Below are 23250 nucleotides of genomic sequence, written 5' to 3'. Positions count from 1 at the left end.
AGCGCATGCTAACCTTGAGTGACACTGAGTTTCTTACCTTCTTGGCTAGATATAGTGCACCAAATCATACTCTAATATAGCTTACTCTTTCATCTGATTACATTTTCTGAGATTTTAATTTATCCAGGCAAAGGATATCTTTGTCACAAAGCGATGTCCAGTTTGTAAAAAAACAGACATATGGATGGTAGAGAGCTGCATAGTCTTGTGAATACGTAATTCACATTCTTATGTTTTTACATGGACAACTTACCATAAAACAAGGTAAGGTATTAATGCTGAATACTTGTGATCAGTAGTTTATTTATCTGTAAAAATGGAATCGAGTACTACTTCTGTGAGCACATACTACAAAGTAGCTTTCACTGAGAGCCACAACCCACAGACTACAGCATAACTGGTTGAGCTGGTGAACTGAATTGTTGATCATATATTAATATGTGATAGGGAATATTAATATGAAGGGGAGACTTTCAAGGGCTTTTGTATAAATGCAAATTCTATACCAAATTTCCTCTGCTTTTCAGTGGTATCTGGGCCTCTCATACCTCTCCTGATCTTCACCTGGAAACATTATGTTGATGAAACAATTGGGTTGGTGAAAAAGTAATTGTGTTTTTTCTGGGTAAATGAAAGGCGAATTTTTAATGTGAAACAAAAACTGTATTAAACCATATAGCGTCCATTTTGTTCAATTACCTTTTGCCATCTTTCAGCCAACTTCATGATTCCATACTCAAAACAATTCTTACATTCTTTGGCAAAAAAAACAGTTCCAAGAATGATTTTATATCCTCATCAGCAGTGAAGGTTTTACCATTCAAGGCATTTTGTAAAGAACAAAACAAATGGTGGTCTGATGGCGCCAGGTCTTGCGAATGTGGTGGCTGCAGTAACACATCTCATCCAAGCTGCAACAATTTTTGGCAAGTGACCAAACTTGTCTGTGGTCTAGTGTTACCATGGAGAAACACAGCATCTTTGTGATTCACCAGTTCTGGACACGTCTGCTTGATGGCATCATTTAATTTATCCAGCTGATGATGGTACACATTGGAATTAATGGTTTGGTTCCTTGGAAGCAATTTGAAGTATGCAATACCTTTGAAATCCTACCAGACTGACAGCATAACCTTCCTTTGGTGAATTTCTGCTTTTGAAGTGCTTTGAGCTGGTTCATCACGCTTGCTCCATGATCTTTTTTGTTTGTTGTTGTTGAAGACGAGCAATTTTTCATTGCATGTTATCATGTTTCAAAAATGGATTGTTTTCTTCACATTTCAAGAGAGAATCGCAGATGTCAACACACTTAGTGAGATGAATTTCTTTGAGCTCCTGTGGTACCCAATTATTGAGCTTCCTAATGTATCCAAGTTGTTTTTAAATGGTTTTCAATGCTCAATTTCGATATGTTAAGATTATCAGCAATCTCTTGTGTTGTTAAATACCAATTGGATTCAACCAATGCCTTTATTTTGTTGTTATCAACTTTGACTGGCTTTCCTGAGCATGGTGCATCTTTAACATCAAAACCTCTGGGCCAAAATTTAGCAAACCAATTCTGACACTGCCATAGTTTTAAGGCATCTTCACCATACACATCATAAAACTTTTTATGAGTTTGTGTAGCTTTTTTTTCATTTTCTGAAGTAATGCAGCAAAATATGATTAAAATGTTCCTTTTGATTTTTCTGGTTTGAAATCAATGCCAAATAACTAATTGTTAATGAAGTCATGCACTTTATTTTTCTAAAACAAGCTTAAACTGTCAGCTGTCAAGTTATATAATGAATTTGCAGTTTAAAATTAAGTTAGTTACATTTCAAGACATGTGCGTCCATCTATTAAAAAAAAATGCAATAAAATTTTGGCCAACCCAATAAATGGCACGAATAGTTGTATTCTCCCATGGGCAGAACTTTTAAAACTCTGAAGGATTACATAAGGAATGCATCTTACCTTAAACTTCTTCAGGTAGCAGATAGTTACACTGACTTCTTATGCTCTCGTAGATATCAACGAATGCCTGAGCACCAACATGCCATGCCCAGCTGGACAGGTGTGTATTAACACTGATGGCTCATATACCTGCCAGCGAATCTCGCCCAGCTGTGGCCGAGGCTATCATCTCAATGAGGATGGAACAAGATGTGTAGGCAAGTAACAGTTCGGAAGAAAACAAATTTCATCTATCATTTATGTTTGCCAGGTTCTTGCACTTTGCCCAAGTTTTTCTCATTCCCACAGTCAATTCTTGATTCTATGCTTTCCCTCATGGCAGTCCCAACAAGTGAAGAATGACAGGGAGTTGCTCTCTGTCCTTCATATAACTCTTGAAACCCTGTATTCTGAGCAAAGGAGAAATTATAATCACCTACCAAAAATGGCATTGTCTGTGACTATATTATTGTATTGGAACAATGCTGTGTGGTTTTAAATCTCCACAATACAGAGGATGACACAAGGCCAACTTAATGTCCCACAGAAGCCATACAAGTAATGTTGAAAGGCTTATATACCTTTGGCTGGCTTTTAACTAAGTTGGTGTTTTACATTTTTGTAAATGGCTTATCAAAGCACTACTGACTGTGGGTCTCTGGCATCTCACACTAGCTGAAGATCTGATCCATGAATATTTAGTGTGCATATTAAAACAATTTTGCACCTGATTTCCTCCAAAGATTGTCTGATTTCCTGATTTCTTTTCCCTCCCAAGTCCATCAGCATTAACAAGACACCTGAGAGTTAACATGTTTCAGTTAGAACTGTTTGGATTTGTGACTCTGATCTTCTTGTGGAAGCTGGAAGCTAGATCTAAATCTTTGTTTCAAAACACTTTATAACTACTAGAGGACACAGAAATATGTTAACATGTTGCTCTTCTCTCAACATGCATGCTCAGAAGTGCCCCCCTTTCAATCCTTTCTCTCTTTTTTTTAGATGTGGATGAGTGCTCATCCTCTAATCAGCCTTGTGGAGAAGGACATGTTTGTATAAATGCCCCAGGCAATTACCGTTGTGAGTGCAAATCTGGCTATTCTTTTGATGTCATCAGTAGAACTTGTATTGGTAAGTTATATCTATCGACTTAAATCCATGCAGCCATGCCATTTTAAAAAAATGATCCTGTGTAAAGAATGTTATTGCTCTCTGTGTAACCTCTTTCATCTGAATGTAAAATGTACTATATTCTTTGTATAAATCTAATACCATATTAAAGAGATGCTGATACTTCAAAGGAAGCTGTATTAGTACTGTCAACATATTATCTGTTACCCTGTTAAAAGGTAAGATTATGAAAGTGCGTGTAATTTTTTTCTGTGATACTTTTATATGCACCTACAGCAAAACATTCCTTTGGAAGATCAAAGCAACTTTCTTCTTTATAGATCTAATTCAATTATGCACTGGGGTGCTTCTAAATGAGCATTCTGAGTAAGTCCTTCCCTCTCTGGTATGAAATTTAGATATGCAAACAAAAATAAAACTTTTATGGTCACATTCTTGTCCAGACTACTACTGCAGCGAAGCCAGCCAATACATAGACCTCTGTATAAATTTATCATTGCAGATATCAATGAATGCAGACGCTATCCAGGTCGTCTTTGTGCTCACAAGTGTGAGAATACTCCTGGTTCCTATTATTGCACTTGTACCATGGGATTCAAACTTTCAACTGATGGCAGGTCATGTGAAGGTATGGCTGTCATATTCTTTGGCATATAGTACGAAATACAGCTTGTTGCTGTTTAGCTATTTCCATTTGATTTTAGCTTGTAAGACTACACTGGAATGACATGAGAAATCAACACAGTTACGATTAATCAAGCCCACAGTTCCAATATATTGCCCTTTGGCTGGATCATGCAGACGTGTATGGGTGTCGTGGTTTAGTGCTGGGCCGGCCACTAAATCCTAGACAGATGCTCTCTATTAACCCCTCTCCTCTCCCCAGAAGGGAAGAGAAAAGAGAATAAGGGAGAGAGACTTTATGGGTTGGAAAATAAACTAACAGATTTAATGAAACACTAATACTACAGATAATATTGTAAATAGGAAAATAATGAAATAGATATATAAATATGTATAAATATATACAAAACCAGCATAAAATCCTCCTCCCCACCCTCCCCCCAATGACGAATATGTCACCAGAGGCTCTGCAGAGCCGGGCACTGGAAAAGTCCCAGACCAAACTCAGCAGCAGGTGGGAGCAGGATGCAGGACACACAAATCAGGATCAGCAGCAGACGAACGAGCAGGATTCTGCTCAGGCCTTGGCCTCTGCAGGATCCAGACGGATGAAAGGGTCGAGATGGAAGGAACGGTGAAAAAGGAAAAAGGGGCGAGACCCTCGTCATCCCTCGGCTTTATACCCAGTATGACATATGTGGGATGGAATACCTAGCTGGTCAGTTTGGGGTATGCTTTCCGCCCATAGGCGCAGACACAGCACCCATGATGAGACAACTGACCTTGAGCATATCTTCTAGCAGCGCTGTTTGGGAAAAACATGCTGCCAGTTTTCAACAAGTTCAGTCACTTAAAAGAGACTGAGCTGAAAAGTAAAATCACTAAATAGAAAATTAGTTCTATTTAGCTCAAACCAGGACAATAAGTCTGCATTTACTGTATTTTGAAGGGTGATTCAGCTACATCAGATTCAAGACCTTCAAAACCAGCCTTGCTGATATCCAGATATAAAAATGCAAGTGTAGTCCTGAAGTCCCTGTCCAAGTCACACACAGTGCAGATTAACCTATACTGCCAGACCCTGTTGAGAGTAGTACACCCAAAGCCCCTTATTTCCAGCTTACTTGGTGACATGCATATCATCCTTTTTTCATTTAAAAAATTGTTTTCCAAAGTTTCGCTTTAGCCCTGTAATAGGAGTGATGAATATAGCAAGGAATTCGGGGTTCAGGTATATAATTTTGCATTTCAGATTTAAATGAGTGTGAGAGCAGCCCTTGTAGTCAAGAGTGTGCCAATGTGTATGGCTCCTATCAGTGTTACTGCCGCCGTGGCTTTCAACTTAGTGACATAGATGGGATTTCATGTGAAGGTAAGCAATATTGTTTTGCAGGTAAAGGATGAGTGAGTATTTCTTATTCTCACTGTAATTTCTGTGAACAGTTCCATGTACTTGTAATTGTTTCATTTTAACATTTGAGTCTCTTTGGTATTTTCCTGTGAAATTATGAAACTTATGAAACTTTATTTAATGAAGGTCTTCCACCCATGTCCTAGTCTAGAAATATCTCTGCTTGTGTAATGTCAGTTTGCACTGAGTTGTATCTTGGTATACTTTTGTAACTTGACAGAAGTTTGTTTTGTTTTGTTTTTCCTGTGATACTAACAGAATTTAAGTCTTCAGCAAGTGAAGATACAAATACATTTATATGTTACATATATAATATGTAATCTTACTAGGTAGTATTTCATATATCCTCTTTTTGTGGCTGGTTCTGAACTAATGTGTAAGTAGGTTTTCCTCAAATAAAAGAAAGATGTGGGTGTGACCTTTCGGACAAGATCCTGAATTTGGACTTACGTCTCCAGGACTTACTAGACAGTAGGACCTTGAGCAGAACACCTCAGCTCTATTTTGTTTTTGTAAGAACAGGGATAAAACTATTCCTCTCCCTCCCTTTTGTAAAGTACTGTAAAGTGCTTGTCTTATCCATGCCTCCATTTATTCCTGCCAGCCTTTATTGACTAGAGCCACCCCTGTTTAATATTTTTCCTTGCCCAACAATGAGAGTCATGAAATTGTGTTTGAAACTTGCAGCAGAAACACCATACATATGCACTTGGTTGAATGTCATGAACACATAGCAAATCAGTGGTGTTTTCTTCTTGCAGATATTGATGAATGTGCTTTACCTACTGGAGGACATATCTGTTCCTTTCGATGTATTAATATTCCTGGAAGCTTTCAATGTACTTGTCCCTCCACTGGTTACAGGTTGGCACCCAATGCACGCAACTGCCAAGGTAAGTTGAGGGGTTGGACTAGATGATCTTTCAAGGTCCCTTCCAACTCCTAATGTTCTGTGATTCTGTGCAAGTTAAATAACTCTAGGGAGACTCAAGTGGATTGTGAACTTCTGAAAAGTTCTAGCAAGTTTTTGTGTTTAAAAAAATGCCTTTCCTACAACATTATAGCTAAAGCAGTAAACATCAGCTTGAAATCTGAAGAAACCAGTATTTTATAATAAATACACAAGAATTTAACTTATAAATTATAGAATGCAGTAGAGAATACTTTTTATAGCATTATTAAATAATTATAACAAATTCTGAAGATGAACATTCCCACTGTGAAATAATATAGGTTAGTTTAGCCATTAAAAGGAAGTATTATGCTGTAAGCATTTCAGCAAATATTTAGGTCTTGTCCACTTAGTGGCACTGCTGCTCTTCCTTTTTCTGTTCTTGCCTGTTTCTGTTATTTTTCTTCTTTATTGTTCTCCTGCCCTCTCCTTCCAATCCTGTAATAACGTTTAATTGCACCCCATGTTCTGTAGTACCTCATATGATACTTTCATCATCTGGCACCTGCAAGTAGAGGAAAGGCATGTGTTTAATCCACTCACCTTTTTCCATTTGGCAGATATTGATGAGTGCGTTGCAGAAAGCCACAACTGCTCTTTCAATGAAACCTGCTTTAACATCCAGGGGGGCTTTCGCTGTCTGTCTTTGGAATGTCCAGAAAATTATCGCAAGTCGGGAGATACGTAAGTACTTTCTTTTTCAAAGTTGAACAGTTTTTTGGTGTCATGACCTCCTTTATGTCATGCCACTGCTGACTGAATACATAAGAGATTCTGGCAAATACATACTTTTTTGGTAGGCATAGCCTAGGTTTTCCACACACAGGTCTGGTCCCTTTCTCATGCTCCTGTTTCAGTCTAAGAAAAAGTATTCCCTTAGAAAATGCCATAAGTCAGTAGTTTACATCATAATGAGCCATAAGATGATGTTCTCTTTCTGGGTACCCTGCAGGCAACCTGTTAGGATGGTTACATTCAGCTTCAAAATGCTGACTTTCATTTCCTTTCACACGTAGTCCTTCCTTACTATTACACTGCAATGAAAGAGCTATTTTTAGCTCACTCTGAATTCTTACCAGTGCTGTTGCAAAGCATTACAAGAATGTCATATTTTTAGTACCATTTCAGTTCTGTTAAAAAAGCTGGGAATCCTAGCAAGGGTGGTATGTTAGCTGCTGCTCATATTTGTGTGTCTTAACCTAGCTCAGAGAAAGTGAATGCGTTCTGGTGTTGAAAATACGAGACAGCTTTGGGAGGAGAGACAGCTGACAGCTCATTTATACCCATCAAATGGTGCTAGCAGAGTGGAGAAGCTATTGCAAAATTTCAGTTGCATAGCTAGAGTTTATGGCTGATGGAGATGACTGCTTTTCCTCCCGCCCTGTGGCTTTATGGCCATCCTATACTTCATCAGTTCTTCCAAAGGCTGCTCTATGGTCCCCTCTATGTACCCCATACCAGTGTAAGTGGGTAGCTAGGGAAGAAAGCTGATAAATCGCTCTTGCCATCAGTCTGCTATTGCTTTTCACAGTTTGTGTTCATATGCCCACCATCTTTTAGATAAAATTGAGAACTCTGTGCCTCCTCTGTAGAATGAAGCTAATGCTGATCTTCATTAGACGGACTCTGTGGGAGTTAGTTAGTTTCCATTTAAAATTCAATCTGTGAAATGCCATATAAGTGACACAGCAGGTGTATTTATTGTATTATCAGGATGCTGTAGAGGGAGTTCATGGCATAAAGCTAGATATTTATAAAACATACTTGTATTCTGAGAAGTGTCAACAGTAATTAAACTTAAAATTAAATTTTTCAGATCAATAAACAAGCAGTGCCTCATGATGCAGATTTTATCGTTAGTTGTATTATTGTGGGTTAATTTGTATCCTAATTCAAAAAGTGTAATTTGAAATGGGCCACTAAGCAGAATTAGCAGATTTCTACTCTTATGGACATCTCTGAGTTGCAAAGTTCAGTTTATAAAATAGGCATCATACACACACATTCCATTTAATCATTTAATCATCTTCCTTACATATATTTTATGAATGTGTTGAAGTTAATGGCTATTTGAGAGGTAAGGGATCTTTTGGGGAAGTAGTACAGTGTCTGAATTGTTTTTATCTGTCTGGTTTTTTGGGGTCCTATAATGGCCTACTCTGCCCAACTCAAACAGACTCACAGGGAAAGATTCTTCTGATGTGCTAGGGCTATAATTAGGCTATGAGTCAGACACAAATTCTGAAGCTGCTCAGTGAAGTTCTAATTATTTTAATTCCTTGAGTTATTATCTTGTTGGATTTATTAGGTTTTCTCCTCTCAACAGCTACAGACACAGTTACTAAATTTATTGTCGAAAATGTGTTTGTATAAACCAAAGAGAAAATGAGACCATTATGTTTATTGCAAGAAGTCCAAGTTAGTTCAATGAGGAGATAGGTACTCTTGTACTTAGCCAGTGTATGAGTATTCTGCCAACATGCCAGAATCAGGGTTACCTTGTGCCCATTGGGGAACAGTTCCATAAAACAGCTCTTTAGCACTCTTTTTACATCCAAACTGATTTACATATTCTTGAATCATTTATTTTTGGCATATATAGCCCAACATAGCTGATAGCCAGCATATCTTCATTAGCTTTTGCGTGATAATGACACTAAATTACTTTTTCACCCAACCTTGTGCCAGGACTCTAAAATCAAAATTGTTGTCTTCTCGTAACGTCTTATCTGTTGCAGATACCATTTTCCTCTCCTTTTTGTCCAAAACACATTCCAGTTTCACCAACTTGGCACATCATAAGAAATAGAAAACATTTTTCCATTCCCTTCAAGTTGGCACCTCATGAGATTTTTTTACCCTATTCTCCAGTATTTTCTTTGGAACAGCTATAATTTGATAGGCCTCTGTCATACAAATCAAAGTTGGTTCATTCTTATTTATCCTTAAAATCCTTATGTACATGCAACAGGCCTCAGTGATCCAGAAGCTTCCTTATCCAGTACCTTTAAAACAGAGATTTTTGCATGGTGGCTTTTGCAGTGGTGATTGTCATCAGGTGAAGTAATTGCAGGATCATCTCGTGCTACAGGCTGAAAGCTCAGGGTTCTTTATAGATACTCTGAGCTTTAGGAGCAAACAGCCTGTATAATCTTCCCCAAAGACCAGCAAAGTGCCTGGCATGGCCGAATCCCTAATGGTAACAATTTCATTGAAGATCTTATCTCTTTTGCTTAAATTATCCTTTTTTTTTTTTCCTTGATCAGCCTATAGGCTTGGTATTTTTTCAAGGATAATTAAGATCTACTGCTACTCACAGTAGGACTTAACTCTCTGTACTGCTTTGCCAAACACTTTTTGTTTCCAAATTGCATAACAATTAAATTCCCTTTATGTGACACTGAAGTCAAACATTTGTAATATTTAAGCCAAGAAAAACAGTAGAAAATATAAAGAAGCAGTTATTGCAGTATATCAGAAATGTGTGCTGCATTGAGCCAGATTGGGAAATATTTTTATATTCTAGACATGTCTACATATTACTAAGGTTGCCTGTTGCTTCTCATTATTAGGACTTGGTTTTAACTGCTTAGAATTTTGCCAAAATGTAACCAATGGCTGAAATTTTACATACCAGGTGTCTGACTCAGGCTCAAGTTTTGGCAAATTTTAGCCAAAGTAGTTCACTCATTTCTAAGAACAAGGGTAGAGAGGAACACGGTTTTATGTGTTTAAGACATTTTGATGATTCTTTTTTTCTTTTAACAGTTTGCTGTCATGCTTTGAAGTAGAAATCTGAAGTTTGTTAGATGACATTTGTGCTTTTTGTCATCCTTACCAAAAACCTCTGAAACTTGTGAAATTACAAACTTTGCAAAATCGCATTTAGCCTTCTTTCACAAACCTTAGGAAATTAGGATTTTGAGTGATCTTAATCTACCCCTGTATGCCAAAGCAGAATCATGTCTACCTAGAGAGTTTCTGAGTGTTGTTTAACTTTTGATTCTAGTCCTTGAATGGTAAGGATTTAATAGGACAGTGGCAATCTGTCTGTGTTTCACTATCTTCCTTGGTGCAATTTAATTCTTCCTATCAGTAGAGAGGTCTGTCTTTTTTTAGCAGCAAACAATTATCTTCTGATTTAGCAGACCTGAGCTTCTTGCAGCTCTTTAAAGCAGTCTAAACTGTGCAGGTACTGACTCCACAGACTGTTTGAGCTTGCTCCCACAAATGGCCACAGGAAAGAAGCCTGATCTTCCCTATAATGTCAGCTCCTATCTGTCCTGGCCCATGTGCTGCTGGTCCCAACAACCCCAGAGCCTGTTTCTTCTGTGCTTTTAAAGACCACACAGTCATTGTGGATAAGAAAGCATGGGTGAGATGGCTTGGTAAGAAGGAAAGGCGTACTTTAGGGATAAGGAGACTGAATGTAGGGAAGGAAGGATCTGAAGGTATGACCCGGTAGGAGAATGAGTCTTAGAGTCGCTTGAGGAGTAGAATGTAAAACTGGGACAAGGGGGAAAACAACTACAGGAGTCAGGAGCTTGTGGTTAAAGGTTTCATTCCCTTTAAGTTCCGGTCTGTTTAAGACAAAAATCACCTTCCCCAAACAGTGTTCACAGTAGTTTAGAGATCCACAATGGGGCAAAACAGCCCAGCTGATGGCTCATCTGGGCCTCAAGGTTTTCTGCAACCTGCTGAAAATAAATGCCCACTGATGACAGCATGAGCGAGTGCCTTGTAGTGGAGTATATTCTAGGAGGTCCAGAACATAGTTACAGCTCTGGAAGTCTACAGGGTCAAATTGCGGAGATGTCTAGTATATCATTTAGTAGTAATACTTGGTTAGTTGTTCAGCATGTTGAGATGGTTTCCCTGTATGAAATAAATGACAAAGCCATATGTCCTGCTAAAAAGTTCTTTTCCCTTCAGCATATGAGGATTTGTTGTATACCACTCAACTCCTTTGGGCACAATGCAATAAATTACCTCTGTGCCATGTGAAAACCAGGCTCAGAAATTAAGAGGAGGGAGGGCAGAAAATATTTTTTACTCATTTCTCCAGTAGGAAATATAGTATTCATTATCTAAAATGGTATATCTCTTAGTAGTTTTCTTTTCCTTATAAGTAATCAGTGTTTGGTACATGAAATTCAAACTATGAGTAATTCTTTGAAACCAGTATTTCAGCCAAATAAATGAACCTAAGAGAATGGAGTCATGAGCTAAAATAATCAGGAAAAAATTCAGGAATAAGCATTTAGCCAGCACTATATGCTTGTTTTTCTAGTCCATGTGCCTAATTGCAGAGGTTTGCCAAGATGTATGTAAAACTTCCTCACTGCAAAGCAGTGCGTGTTTTACCTGGGCTCTGGGTCGGGTTTCTCTGGTAGCATCATGCTGCCTCCTCAGCACTCCCCCTGCTCTCTCCCACAGCGACACGGCGTGGTGGCAGGGTGCGGTAGCTGTGCAGCCTGCTCATCTGTCCTGAGATGCCATGGAGCTAGAGCAGCACCCGGGGTCTCGGGCTGCTCACTCATTAGCAGTAGTTTGTTGGATTCCCTCGCCATATGATTTTCTTCTGCCCACTGAAGGGAAGCCTTTAAACAAGGTCTGGAAAGTACACTGGGATTTAAATGTTCATTGCTTATTGCCTTTGTGGTGTGTGACTCCAGAATGAACTCTGATTCTTGAAAGCAATAATATTTGCTATCTCTCCTTTGTGGTTATTTGATGGAACAATTAGTGCACATTAACTAAACCTATAGTGAAGTGTGCAGTGTGTAGCATGCACCACCAAGGAATAAGATAAAAGATAAAAAATTTTGAATAATTATAGCTCCTAGCCGCAGGCACATCTGTCTCCACAAATAACTTTCTGAATCAGCAGAATGCCCTTTTTCAAATCTTAGGAAGCTGGCAGCTTTGTTTTTTGTTCTCTTAAAATTCTGGCTGTTATTATAAAAAGCATTTTACTTTTCTAAAAGAGTAAATCACAGCATTTTTACGAGCATTTAAGTGCTTCTCGAAAAAGAAAACCTATCCAACTAAGAAATCAACTGCCTTGACTTGCTTAATGATTTTAGCAAAACCAGGTAGCCTCATGATTTCAATAAAACCAAGTAATTCTTTTTAGTGGAGTTATTGATGACATTTCAGAAAAGAATGCAGAACTCACTATACCTGAAAATAATCCAAGAGTATCCACACCTAATTAGGCGGCCATCCTGTGAAGACTTGTGTATGCTCTTTACACACATGAATAAAATTAAGAATGCATTTAAGTCTTCAAAGAATTGCTTTGTACTTTGGTTTGCAAGTGGTATTAAAAGAAAACATAGAACACATTAACTGAAGAACTGAGGGTGCTTTTAACTATTCTTTTTGAAAATCTTTATTTTGCATATAATGAGAAGTTCCTGGAATTCAGGTCACCATGCACTGGCAACAAAGTGGTGCTTGCTTATGAGCCACATTGACACCAGATACTCCTTATAGAAGCTCAATTTTAGATGTAAAAATAAAACAAATCAAATGGGTACTCAAATTTCCTTGAGGCAGTAAGATGCAAACCATGCTTTCATGCTGGAGCAGTTCTTAGTAAAGAAACAAATGAATAGCTTAGGTTCTAAAACCTCAGCCTGTGGACTGACTATTGCTGTTGAGTGGAGATACTCTTGTACATAACTTAATTGATTTATAGTTGTGCACGAAGCAGGTTTGGAGCTAAATGCACAACCTGATCATCCCCAAACTTTGCAAAGTCAACATCCAGCTGGGATCATCATGTCTACCTCTGCTTCCATGTACCTGTCTGATGGGATGTTCAGATACCAACTTGAATGTGGTGATTTGGGCATATCTTTAATCTGAAATTCATATAATCTTTCCTTGCATGCAGTTCTCTAAAGACTTCTCAGACCCACAAGGTAGCATGACGTGTCAGATCTTCATTAATATGCTGGAAAACTACACCATTCTTTAATAGCAGTTACTTTATTGCCCCTACCTGTCTGTGCTGTATTTTACAGGACAAACTTCTCTGATTAACAGAAAGAGAGGAGATTGCTCCCTCTGTGTAGCTCTTGTTTTCCAGTGCTGATGTTCATTGCTCACTTTCAGCCTGCATGTGTGATGTCTTTCAAGTTCTCTGGATTTGTTGCTGTAATACAGGACCTAGTGATAAGGAAAGATAACAGCAGTGGGCAAATTTCTTGCTCATCGGCATCATTCCCGTGAATCAAGGCTGCATAAGAGTGGACTCAATGTTTAGGGCACGTGCTGGAATTGTCAGACCATTTTCAGTGCTTGCCTAGGTGTGGGTTAGATTGACTCAGGTTAGCTTTTTAGGTAGCACAGAGAAATACTGTGCCATATCAGGAGGAAAAAGGCTCGTCTTCAAAGCAAATGAACCTTAACATACAGGCAGTGTTGGAAATAAGTTTTACATTCTTCTGTGTGCTGTCAGATGATGAACATACATAGTGCAGTATCTAGAGTGCCTCTTCTGTCTCAGAAAGACCAACTCTATACATTTGTGGTTTTCAGAATACTTTGTTCAGTCTTAAAATCCAGGCAGACATCCTAAGTGGGACAAGGTCAACTCACTAACCACTTAGGATCTTTTACTTTATTTTAAAAATGTCCAATCAACAAAAGAACAGAACTTGGGGGAGTGAGGGGGGGAAAGCCAGCATTCTCCCTAGGAAGGTCTTAGCTGATCTAAATGCAAATAAACTCTCACCCACACTGAGGTGCCAGACTCAATCCAACTGTGCGTGCAAAGAAAGGGCAACACTTCTGAAAGTCACAATGCGTCTCCAAAAGCACCAACTACAGACAAGTTCATCCTTATTTAGTAAATGTCCATTTGCAATGTGACTGGGGTGCCAGGCTGAAGAATGGATACAGTATGCAAGTCAACGTATCTTTTCCCATCCCCACTGCCCTTGCTTTCCTATCACGCTTGCTAAATGTACGCTAATCTTCCTCTTGTCTTGTGTTCTCACTTTTCTTGCAGTCGCTGTGAGCGCTTGCCTTGTAATGAAAATAAGGAGTGCCAGAGCCTGCCTCTGAGAATAACCTACTATCACCTCTCTTTTCCTACCAACATTCAAGTACCCACCGACATTTTCCGCATGGGCCCTTCCAATGCTGTCCCTGGGGATAAAATTCTGCTGTCCATCATCAGCGGGAACGAGGAGGGTTTTTTCACCACAAAAAAAGTGAACAACCACAGTGGCATTGTGGTCATGCAGCGGCAAATCGCAGAGCCCAGAGACCTTCTTCTGACAATGCAAATGCAACTTTCCCGCCATGGAACTGTCAACACATTTATTGCCAAACTTTTTATCTTTGTCTCTGCACAGCTTTGATCCCTAACTTACAGACATCATTGGCTACTTTATCTCTTCTAAAGTAGTTTTTTTTTTCCCCAATTTTAATAAAGTTTTAGCTCATCTGTTGCATGCTGCACTTGCATTTTATTTGCCATCATCATTCCAGTTCTTCATTTTCCCCTATCACTGAATGTCTCAATTTGGGGAGATTCTTATATGTATTTTGTGGTGTTATAAAAAGCAGAAATTGGTGTCCGAGAGCTTATTTTCTGAATATACCAAGGACTGTGAACTATTGATTTACTTCACATAGTAAAGTTGGAGTTGGTCTCATTGGATGATGCACAGCTGCATATTTTTAGGTGTAAATTTTCAAAACACAATAGGTACATAATTTGAGCTGTCTCAACTGAGAAATCTTTAGAGAGTTTCATCATTTAGGAGGCAAACACTGTGCATTTTCTGAAAATCTATTAAAAGGGCATAACTTAGGCCCTTAGGATCTCAGAGGTGCCCCAGCATGCAAGTTGCTTTGAAAGTGTGGAGCTAGGTTCTCAAACTACACTAGTTATCATTACTCTGTTGTAGCCAGTGTGCTTTTGCTGATTTCCACCAGCTTTAGATCCCAGTTCTAACTTTTAAATGTTACAAAACAGAATGTCCCCTAAATTACATTTATTTTAGAGATTTTTCGTCTTCCTTTCTGTGGAATTTCCACTGAATTGAAAAACTAATGATGGGAAAATGACAGTGAACTTGCTAACAGCATTCAGCTCCTTTCTGTTTCACAGGCTATATCCTGAGATGTGTCTACAGGAGTATTTGAAAAAGATACTTAATTGGTCTCATAACATTTTTGTCTCTCCAACTTCCATATCAAAATTGATAAAATTTTAACTGTAAAGACTTTACCGACCACCATCACCAAAAGAACTTCAATTAAACCCTAGCAGCCCTGAAAGGTCAGCTAGAGTTCCACTATCCAAATCTTTCTTCCTTTACTTCTATGACTTTCTTCCTTTACTTCTATGCAATCAAGAACAATGTAGACAATACAGCTGGAATTTCTTTGGAATTCTTTTGTTTTGTGAGCTAGAAAAGGATCTATTTTACTCTTCAGTCCTTGTATTGATAAATATTAAAAGCTCAGTCCCAGAGGTATGATCTGAAAGCTAACGTTCTGTGACACCATCTCGGGCTCAGATATCTCTGCTGTCCAGTACATAGGCAGAATAGTCAGTCCATAGGTGAATGAGGAATAATCCATGTGAATGCACAGTGCTTCAGTGTGTCAATATAGACAACACAGGCAAGGTATGAGGTTAGAAACTGGGAACATTGTAAACCAAGATCACAAGCCTTAATCACCTGAACACAAGGAATTACTCTATTAGCTGTAAGCTGCAGGCTCTCAGGCTCATCATCAGCCAAGGACTAGATTGGGGCATGATCGCAGCACTCTGCCAGAGTATTACATGTTCCCTAAGGCAAAGTTTATCCCAGCTGTCTGACAGGAGTTCAAGTCTCATAAGGAATGCCAATGTTTAATAAGTCTGTTGACACATACTTATAAAGCTGCCAGAAGTTGCCAGTGGGGATAGAGTCCCAGCTTTAAATACTGAAAGCACAAGCCCACGCTACTTGAGCTAATGGGGTTTCTTATTGCCACAGAAGATGCTTGCATATAAATGCCCTCTGGCTACCAGTTCATTATGAGGCCATAATTAAGTAGGATAAAGATTCAAAAATAAACTTCATTTTTGCAAGCATTAATATATATTTGTTTGGCAGGAAAAGAAGGGATTGTGAGAGTTTGGCCCTCAATACTGTAAAATGCTACCTTAATTATTGCATTCAGCAAGTAGTTCAAGAACATGGACCTCAGATTCTTCTGTATTAGATGCTTTAATGCTGCAGCATAGCTGGAACTTCCAAGAACATGTGTGTAATTATGTAGCGCCATTTATGTGCGTGGTTCTTTCCAAATGAAAAGGAAATAATGGCTTCTGGTCCAAAGAGCTTACTAACTGAATCTCACAGAGTATACGAAAAGGAATGACATCAGGACCCAAGGAGAAAGCAAAGGTTATCTTCAGGAAAGGATTACTTGCAGAATAAACGAAGCAACTGAGCTGTGTCTTAACTTTTTTCTCTTTTAAATTTAAAAGTCCTGGAAGAAATACCAGCTCCAAAGCTGCAATTTTTGTTAGGCAGGGAAAACCTTGAAGGAAAAATTTGGTTCTCAGCACTCAGGAAGAAACTTTTGTCAGTCATAGTCCCCACTACAGGGAGACATGAGCAAAAAGGAAAACGTCAAGCTAATCAGAAGATCAAATGCAAAGATGATGTGTAAGAATAAAATAAAAATTATTTTGAGATCAGAGCACATCATAAGTAGCAAATATCAGGATTTTAAATAGATGATTGTTGTCAAAGCAATTGCTCCAGAAGATGTCTAAAGATGTGCCATTGAAGCAATGAGAGAATAAAGTGTTGCACTTTGGATATGCTGAAGCAATTAGAAGGGATATCAAAAGAAAGGAGATCAGAGAATGAATGTTTAGGCAGTGGAAAATGAAAGCACAAACTGAAGTTTTCAGTGTGGACAGAGTATGCAAAAAATAAAAGGGTGTGGGATTTGTAAGAGAAGAGAGAAACTGTGCAAAGAAATAGAGCTGACATGTTTATCTGTCACATGTATGAGTACAAGCTGGATGGATCGAGAAACAAGTGTTAGTTAGGAACTAACACAAATCACTTGTAATCATTTTGGTCCTCCATTTCTGTATAGAGAGCACCTAATTCATGTCAGAATGCTTTACTCCAGTGAATCAGAAGTGAGAATTACGAATGTAGGTCTTACTTTGGATTTAATCTTAAATGAATTCTTGGCTTTGTTGGATGAAAATTTCAGAAATGTTTATATTTGCCACATGTTGTTCCAGCTGAAGTCAAGAGGAAAGCTCCCTTCTCTTCCCAGGAAGGAGCAAAGGCAGACCAGTACTGAACAATTCAGACACTCCCACCACAATATTTTTGCATACTTATGTTATTATCTAAATACAGCTATGAAAGTTTAGGATACTGTATGTATTGTACCAGCACTTCATTAGTAATAATGTTCCAAAATTAGTTATGCAAGCTACAGCTTATTGGTGTCCCTAAAACCGTCAGATGATGCTATAGTTACTACTTATGTGTTATACAACACAAAGAGAAAATCTGTTAAGAACTTTTTCAGAATTTTTAAACACGTTATTGGAAGTAAAACCAGTCTGACTTGGCTGTCATGAACCCAGCTCAGTAGGATCCTGAGGAAAGATGCAGTGGTTGCTTGTATGGCTGTATAGATGTAAATGTCTCCTAAACTCCCCTATGCACAGTAAGGAAAAAAACAAGAGGGAGAGAGAGAAGCAGACATGAATGATGTACATATTGCGGCAATTCTATGTGTTCTGTATTTCGAAATAGACTATTTTACGCTGGAACCAGACTATGTAATTTAGCTGATCCTTCTTTCACAGATGTGAGGGTCAGCTACCTGGAAGTCCTTTCTTAATTTGGCAGCTGAGGTTTACAATAAGGGGATGGAATCTGTTAGTATAGATCAGACTATTATGGCTGTGTATCCAGAATTAATTTGTTGTAAAATGATAAGCATGAGATGTTTCAGCAGAAATCCCTACTGTGTTCCCTGTGAGGTGTCTAGGAAACATTTTGGACCCAGATAACAGTGGGAAGTAAAAATTCTCTCCTGGCCTGTATCTCCTGGCCAGTCTGAAAACATCAACTGCAGAATGAGAATAATGAGCCAGACTCAGCTGGTGTAAATTAACGCAGCTTCATTGCCTTCCTGTGGACTATGCCGGTTCACATCTGTTGAAGCATGATTTCCTTCATGTTGATTCATGTTTTCATTTTTATCTTTATTTCAGTTTCATATAAGATCAGCATGTTTGGCTTTGTTTTCTTTGATGAGCAAATGTGGGTAGTGTATAATAAAAAGTTACTGATGTATTTATTATTAATAGACCCATAAAGTCCCTTTGAACATCTGAAAAAAGATGGCTTGTAGGTGTAGACTTGAGTAAAACATTTTGACAAGAGCAAGAACCATTTTTTTCTAGAGGTATCTGACACATTAAAGTTTCCATTTTTCTGTCCCTTTTATTCAGTGAATTTTTCTTCCTTTTAATCTTTTAATTCTGTGCCCCCCCAGCCCCTCCGCCCCGACACTGCAGTCTTTTCTTTTTTTTCCACTTAGAAATATGAAGAAATGGGCAGGTCAAAGTTGAGATCATTTGTGGGGCTTAGTCACATTGTAAGTCCCAGCAGAGCCCTTTCATCTCTCATGAACACAGAGCGAGTATTGTGTGAAGTTCTTGAACTGTAAGTGACTTCAAATTCACTCTAGTAGACAAGGGTGAGAAGAAGTCATTTAACTTTTAACTGACTTTCAAGGACGAATGAGCAGCTGGTTGAGATGGAATATAAAATGACCCTTACCATTTCCCCAAACTCAGAATTCAATCTTTGAGGTTTTAAATAATGTGGTTAACTTTCTTCCTCCCCCAGTTTCCATCCCTCTCTGTTTTCTCAGTTTAGATGGAAAGGGGCGTGTATGAAAAAAAAGACTTGAGAGGCTTTTCTGGCTCTTGCTGCACTGAAAATCATGAAAGAAAGGTGGCCCTTCAGATACTTCCTGCCAGATTTCCAGAATGGAAGCAATTGTTTCTGCTTTATATGACTGATGCCACATGAAGTACAAAAAGGGTTGTGCAAATAAGTGTAGCTCCACTGAAATTGGTGAGACCACACCAGTGCGCTGCAGCTGAGGATCTGGGCCTAGTCTTTTGGTCCTGTTTATCCTTGGAAAACAATTTTACATGGCATCTTATGCCCTACAGTCGTCTTTTTGTTTACATGCCTGGCTTGAAGAACTGGGTTTGAAGGGGTTTTGACTGCAACTTTTAGCCAAGCCAGATTTTTCAGTGGTCCAGCAGCTCTGATGATCTGTATTTTGTTTAAGTTTTTGAGATGAAGAATGAACACTTACATCAATTACAGTCTCTAGCTCCCCAGATTGCAAAACACAAAGTAATTAATTTTCAGATTATATTTACATCTCTCTCTTGTTTCTCTTAGAGTCAGACTTGAAAAGACAGATACTATCCGTTGCATTAAGTCTTGTCGACCAAATGATGTCAACTGTGTGTTGGATCCAGTCCACACAATTTCCCACACTGTCATTTCACTGCCCACGTTCAGAGAATTTACAAGACCTGAAGGTAAGTGGTTTGCTCCTTGTTCCATTTAATAGACTACAACATATAAAACCTCCACCGGAAATCCTTGCCTAAAGCCAGACTAGCTACCAGTGCAGTAAAACATTTGCACAGTTCCAAATTATAGTGTACTATTCATTTAATTAAAAACTTCAATATCCAGGAGTTTTAATTTTATGGGGCAAAGAAAGTAATTCTGAGCTCTAACTCATACAGCTTCCCAGTTTAAGCAAATACTGAGTCTGAATTCCTATTTACCACATTTATTCACATAATAGCTGGGTGAATAAAAGCCCCATGACTTTTTTCTTCCTTTTTTTGCAGATTATGCCCTGCGAAGTAGGTGATTATTATATTTCTCATCTGTTTATAGCTTGTAGTTCATTACTGACAGGTGGCTTGTTCCAAGAATATGGCGTTTATCAACATTCAAACATCACAAAATACATTAGATTAAATATACTATCTAGCACTGTGGTTTGCCTTTTTTTGACCTATGAAAAAAAATAAGTGTTGTTTTTTAAAATATAGAATAAAGGAAAGGAAATTCCAAGGACTGTCCAGAAAGCCTTTAAGCTAAGATTTTCAAAAAGCATCCAAGTGACTGACTGCCCAGTCATCCAAAGTGTGTTTTCCAGCTCCAGATGCTGCACTCTCATGGGCAGTCGTGTATTTCTTTATTTCCTTCAGACTCTGCAGTACCTGTGAGTTTTTAAGTCCTGCAGTTTCCGTAAGGATTGCAATCACTTTGCTTAGTACACATACAAACATACAGAACAAAAGGCAGTTATTGCTCCCTGGCATTTCTGGGCAGCTTCACTGAAGATTGCCTATACATCCAGAGATGGGATGACTGCCTTCAGCCCTGCTTCCCTGTAGGATGAGCTACTCAGCAACTTACTGCGTGGCACAGACACAGAGAGAGAAGGGGACAGAGGAAAGGAAGGTTATTTTGAAGGGATATTTAAAGATCTTAAATCTCTATTTCTGATGCACTCAGAGTCTCAGCCTTGCTATCTCAGAAAGTTGTCCTAAATGAAAGTCAAAGCTGATTCTTCACTTATGTACCAGGCAGAAAGAGCAGGGCAAGAGATGTCCCAATCCTTGTTCATACAGGAACAATTTAGCCACCAATAGCTTAGCTGCGTAGGGCTGCTGTAGATTGCATCAGGCCTGTTTCAGGCCTTGGCTGGCCCTACTTCACAGGGAACAGAGGAATGCCCCATAGCCACTTCTACTCCCATACACACCCCTTCAGCTTCACCAGGTGTACTGGCAGCAGAGCTAAGGATTTGGGCCAGGATGCTTCCCAGACAGTTCCCTCATTAGTCCATCCTCATGATTTAATAAAAAGAGATGAGACCTAGTGATCTGAGAACAGTACTGAAGCCTAGAAGATGTTCCTGAACTGTAATTCGGTGCACGGCCTTGAGTGAGTTTTTACAGCCACATGGTTTAGTTTCATCATCTGTAGAGTGAGGATAATAATGAGAATACTACTACTTACTTCCCTCACAAGGGGTTTGAAAAATAGTCTCACTTTTTAGTTTTTTTTAAATCTAAACCCTCCTCCAGTACTCAAAAGGACTCTGTTATCTGTAATGATACTACTTTGTGTAACTGCCTAAGGGAATCAGAGTTCAGGGTTTTATCTGTGTGGTCCCTCTCCACCGCCTACCCTATGGATCCTCAGTGTTGTCCTCTTTGGGTACATGCTGGAAGTCTGACTCATTTCTAAGAGTGGTCTTTCTGAACTCTAAAAGTAATCGTGTTTTGGCTTCAGGGCTTCTTGGATGGTGCAGCAGGAGAAAAATAAATCTATCCAAATCCTCCCTTCCCCTGGGTCTTCTTTCTTTCCATTTTAAAGGACAAGTTGGGAGTGGTGGGGGAGGAGTGTGTCCTCCACCAGCTTTGAGGACAAGTAATTTTGGGTCATATTCTGTTGGGTTCTTCAGTGATGTTTTCAAATACTTCTCAGTACATTATGTGATACTCTTTATTTGCAGAGATTATTTTTCTTCGTGCCATCACACCTACATATCCAGCCAACCAGGCAGATATCATATTTGACATAACAGAAGGAAATTTAAGAGATTCCTTTGATATCATCAAGCGTTACATGGATGGTATGACAGTGGGTGAGTAGAGTGGTTTTTGTTTACTTTCTTTTCTCAATAATATTGTAGAAAAAGGTTGAAAAAATTAAGTAATTAATTCCCACCTTGATTTTCAAGCCTGTACTGATTTAATATTCTCCAGTCCAATATGTGTAATTTGAACTAATATCACTATCATTTTTATTCAAAATACCAAAGGCCTAACCTTTAATTTGAGAAGTATTTTAACTTCTTTTCAGAACTGGCTCTTAATTACAAATGCAAATGGCTTAGCTTTAAAATTATGAGGTTTGCCCATTAAAATCAACCTAAATATAAAATATGTAGTATGTTAGCAAAGAGAGTGTAAGTTTAATTAACTGCTCTTTCTTGTTTAAGCAGCATTGCACCAATTTTTGGATAATAATCAAATTTTTAAAGCAGGACTGAATTTACTGAAACTGTTACTTGTTTTACTATTTAATGACAGGCTGGTTCAGTTTTAAATAAATACCTCCGTTGAGGGTAAAAGGGATCTGTCAAATGCTGTGGTTTAGAAGGAACTTCAGAATGGAACATATGCATTTGATTTACAGTCTCAACTTGACAGGGAGGAGACATGCAGGAGGTATATGGGACCTGTGTATATGGGTCATAGGCCATACCTGTGTCTCCTCATATAGCAGGGGAGGGGCTGCAACACAACCTGGGGTCATACTTTCTGGTAGGTTTCTTTCCAAGCAGGGCCCTTTTGGGGGTTATAATGCATATTCTATCCAGTATGTAATGTGTATTGTGTATCTAGTATATATAATACAGATATATATTGCCAGTGTATATTGTAGCTTGGCTCTCTGAGACCAGTCACAGGAGTAGCTGGCAAATTATGTGAAGGTTGCAGAGCAGGAGCAGGTCCCAGCTGATGTGCTGCTCTGCCCAATGTGAGTTGCTAGTGCAGTAGCAGGAGAATATGCTGTGATTCTCGTGCTTAGAGAATGAATATGCCAGGTATTAAAAAGTAGTCTTTGATTGCTCTTTATTTACGAAAATAAAGGACGACTGTTCTCAGTGAGCATTTGCATTTTGGTATGTGAAAGTGCAGGTTCTGCTCAGGTTTATACATGTGCTTCTGGGCTTTCTAGCAGGACTCATCTGGAAGAAAAGAAAAATTGCTGCTGTGCTTCTTCCATACTGAGGGTTTGTGAAAAAGTCATATTTAGCATGATCTGAAGGTGGCACTGTTGCATTTCAGAAGCATGATCGTATGTCAGCTGTGCAAAGGTTTTATGAACTGTAGATAAAAATCATAAGTCATTAGGTTTATATTTCTTTCTTTATCAAACAGAAGTATACATGTGAATGCTGAGAAAGAGGGAGAGTCTATTAAAGCAGGATGATAAGATTACAGATTTCAGGTATTGGGTTGATTCTGTAGAAGAATATAAATGTTATCAGATCCTACAGTAGTTACAGT

At 38.6% G+C, this 23250-nt stretch overlaps 1 protein-coding gene across 1 annotated transcript in view; it reads left to right on the top strand.

The window, feature by feature from the left end:
* Positions 1-14521, top strand: part of FBLN1 (fibulin 1) — a 38059-nt gene extending 23538 nt beyond the window's left edge. Inside the window, exons 8-14 of the mRNA XM_010179400.1 lie at positions 2013-2156; positions 2941-3069; positions 3572-3697; positions 4946-5065; positions 5866-5997; positions 6617-6740; positions 14077-14521. Of these exons, the coding sequence (XP_010177702.1) occupies positions 2013-2156; positions 2941-3069; positions 3572-3697; positions 4946-5065; positions 5866-5997; positions 6617-6740; positions 14077-14431 (1130 nt within the window). The 3' untranslated portion in view covers positions 14432-14521. The remainder of the gene's footprint in view (positions 1-2012; positions 2157-2940; positions 3070-3571; positions 3698-4945; positions 5066-5865; positions 5998-6616; positions 6741-14076) is intronic.
* Positions 14522-23250: the final 8729 nt, after the last annotated feature.

The sequence above is a fragment of the Mesitornis unicolor genome, unplaced genomic scaffold, assembly GCF_000695765.1.
Source record: "Mesitornis unicolor isolate BGI_N332 unplaced genomic scaffold, ASM69576v1 scaffold1872, whole genome shotgun sequence".
In the NCBI taxonomy this organism is placed as follows: domain Eukaryota; kingdom Metazoa; phylum Chordata; class Aves; order Mesitornithiformes; family Mesitornithidae; genus Mesitornis; species Mesitornis unicolor.
The sequence above is the reverse complement of the archived record's forward strand: the minus strand, read 5'-3'. Positions and strand labels throughout refer to the sequence as shown.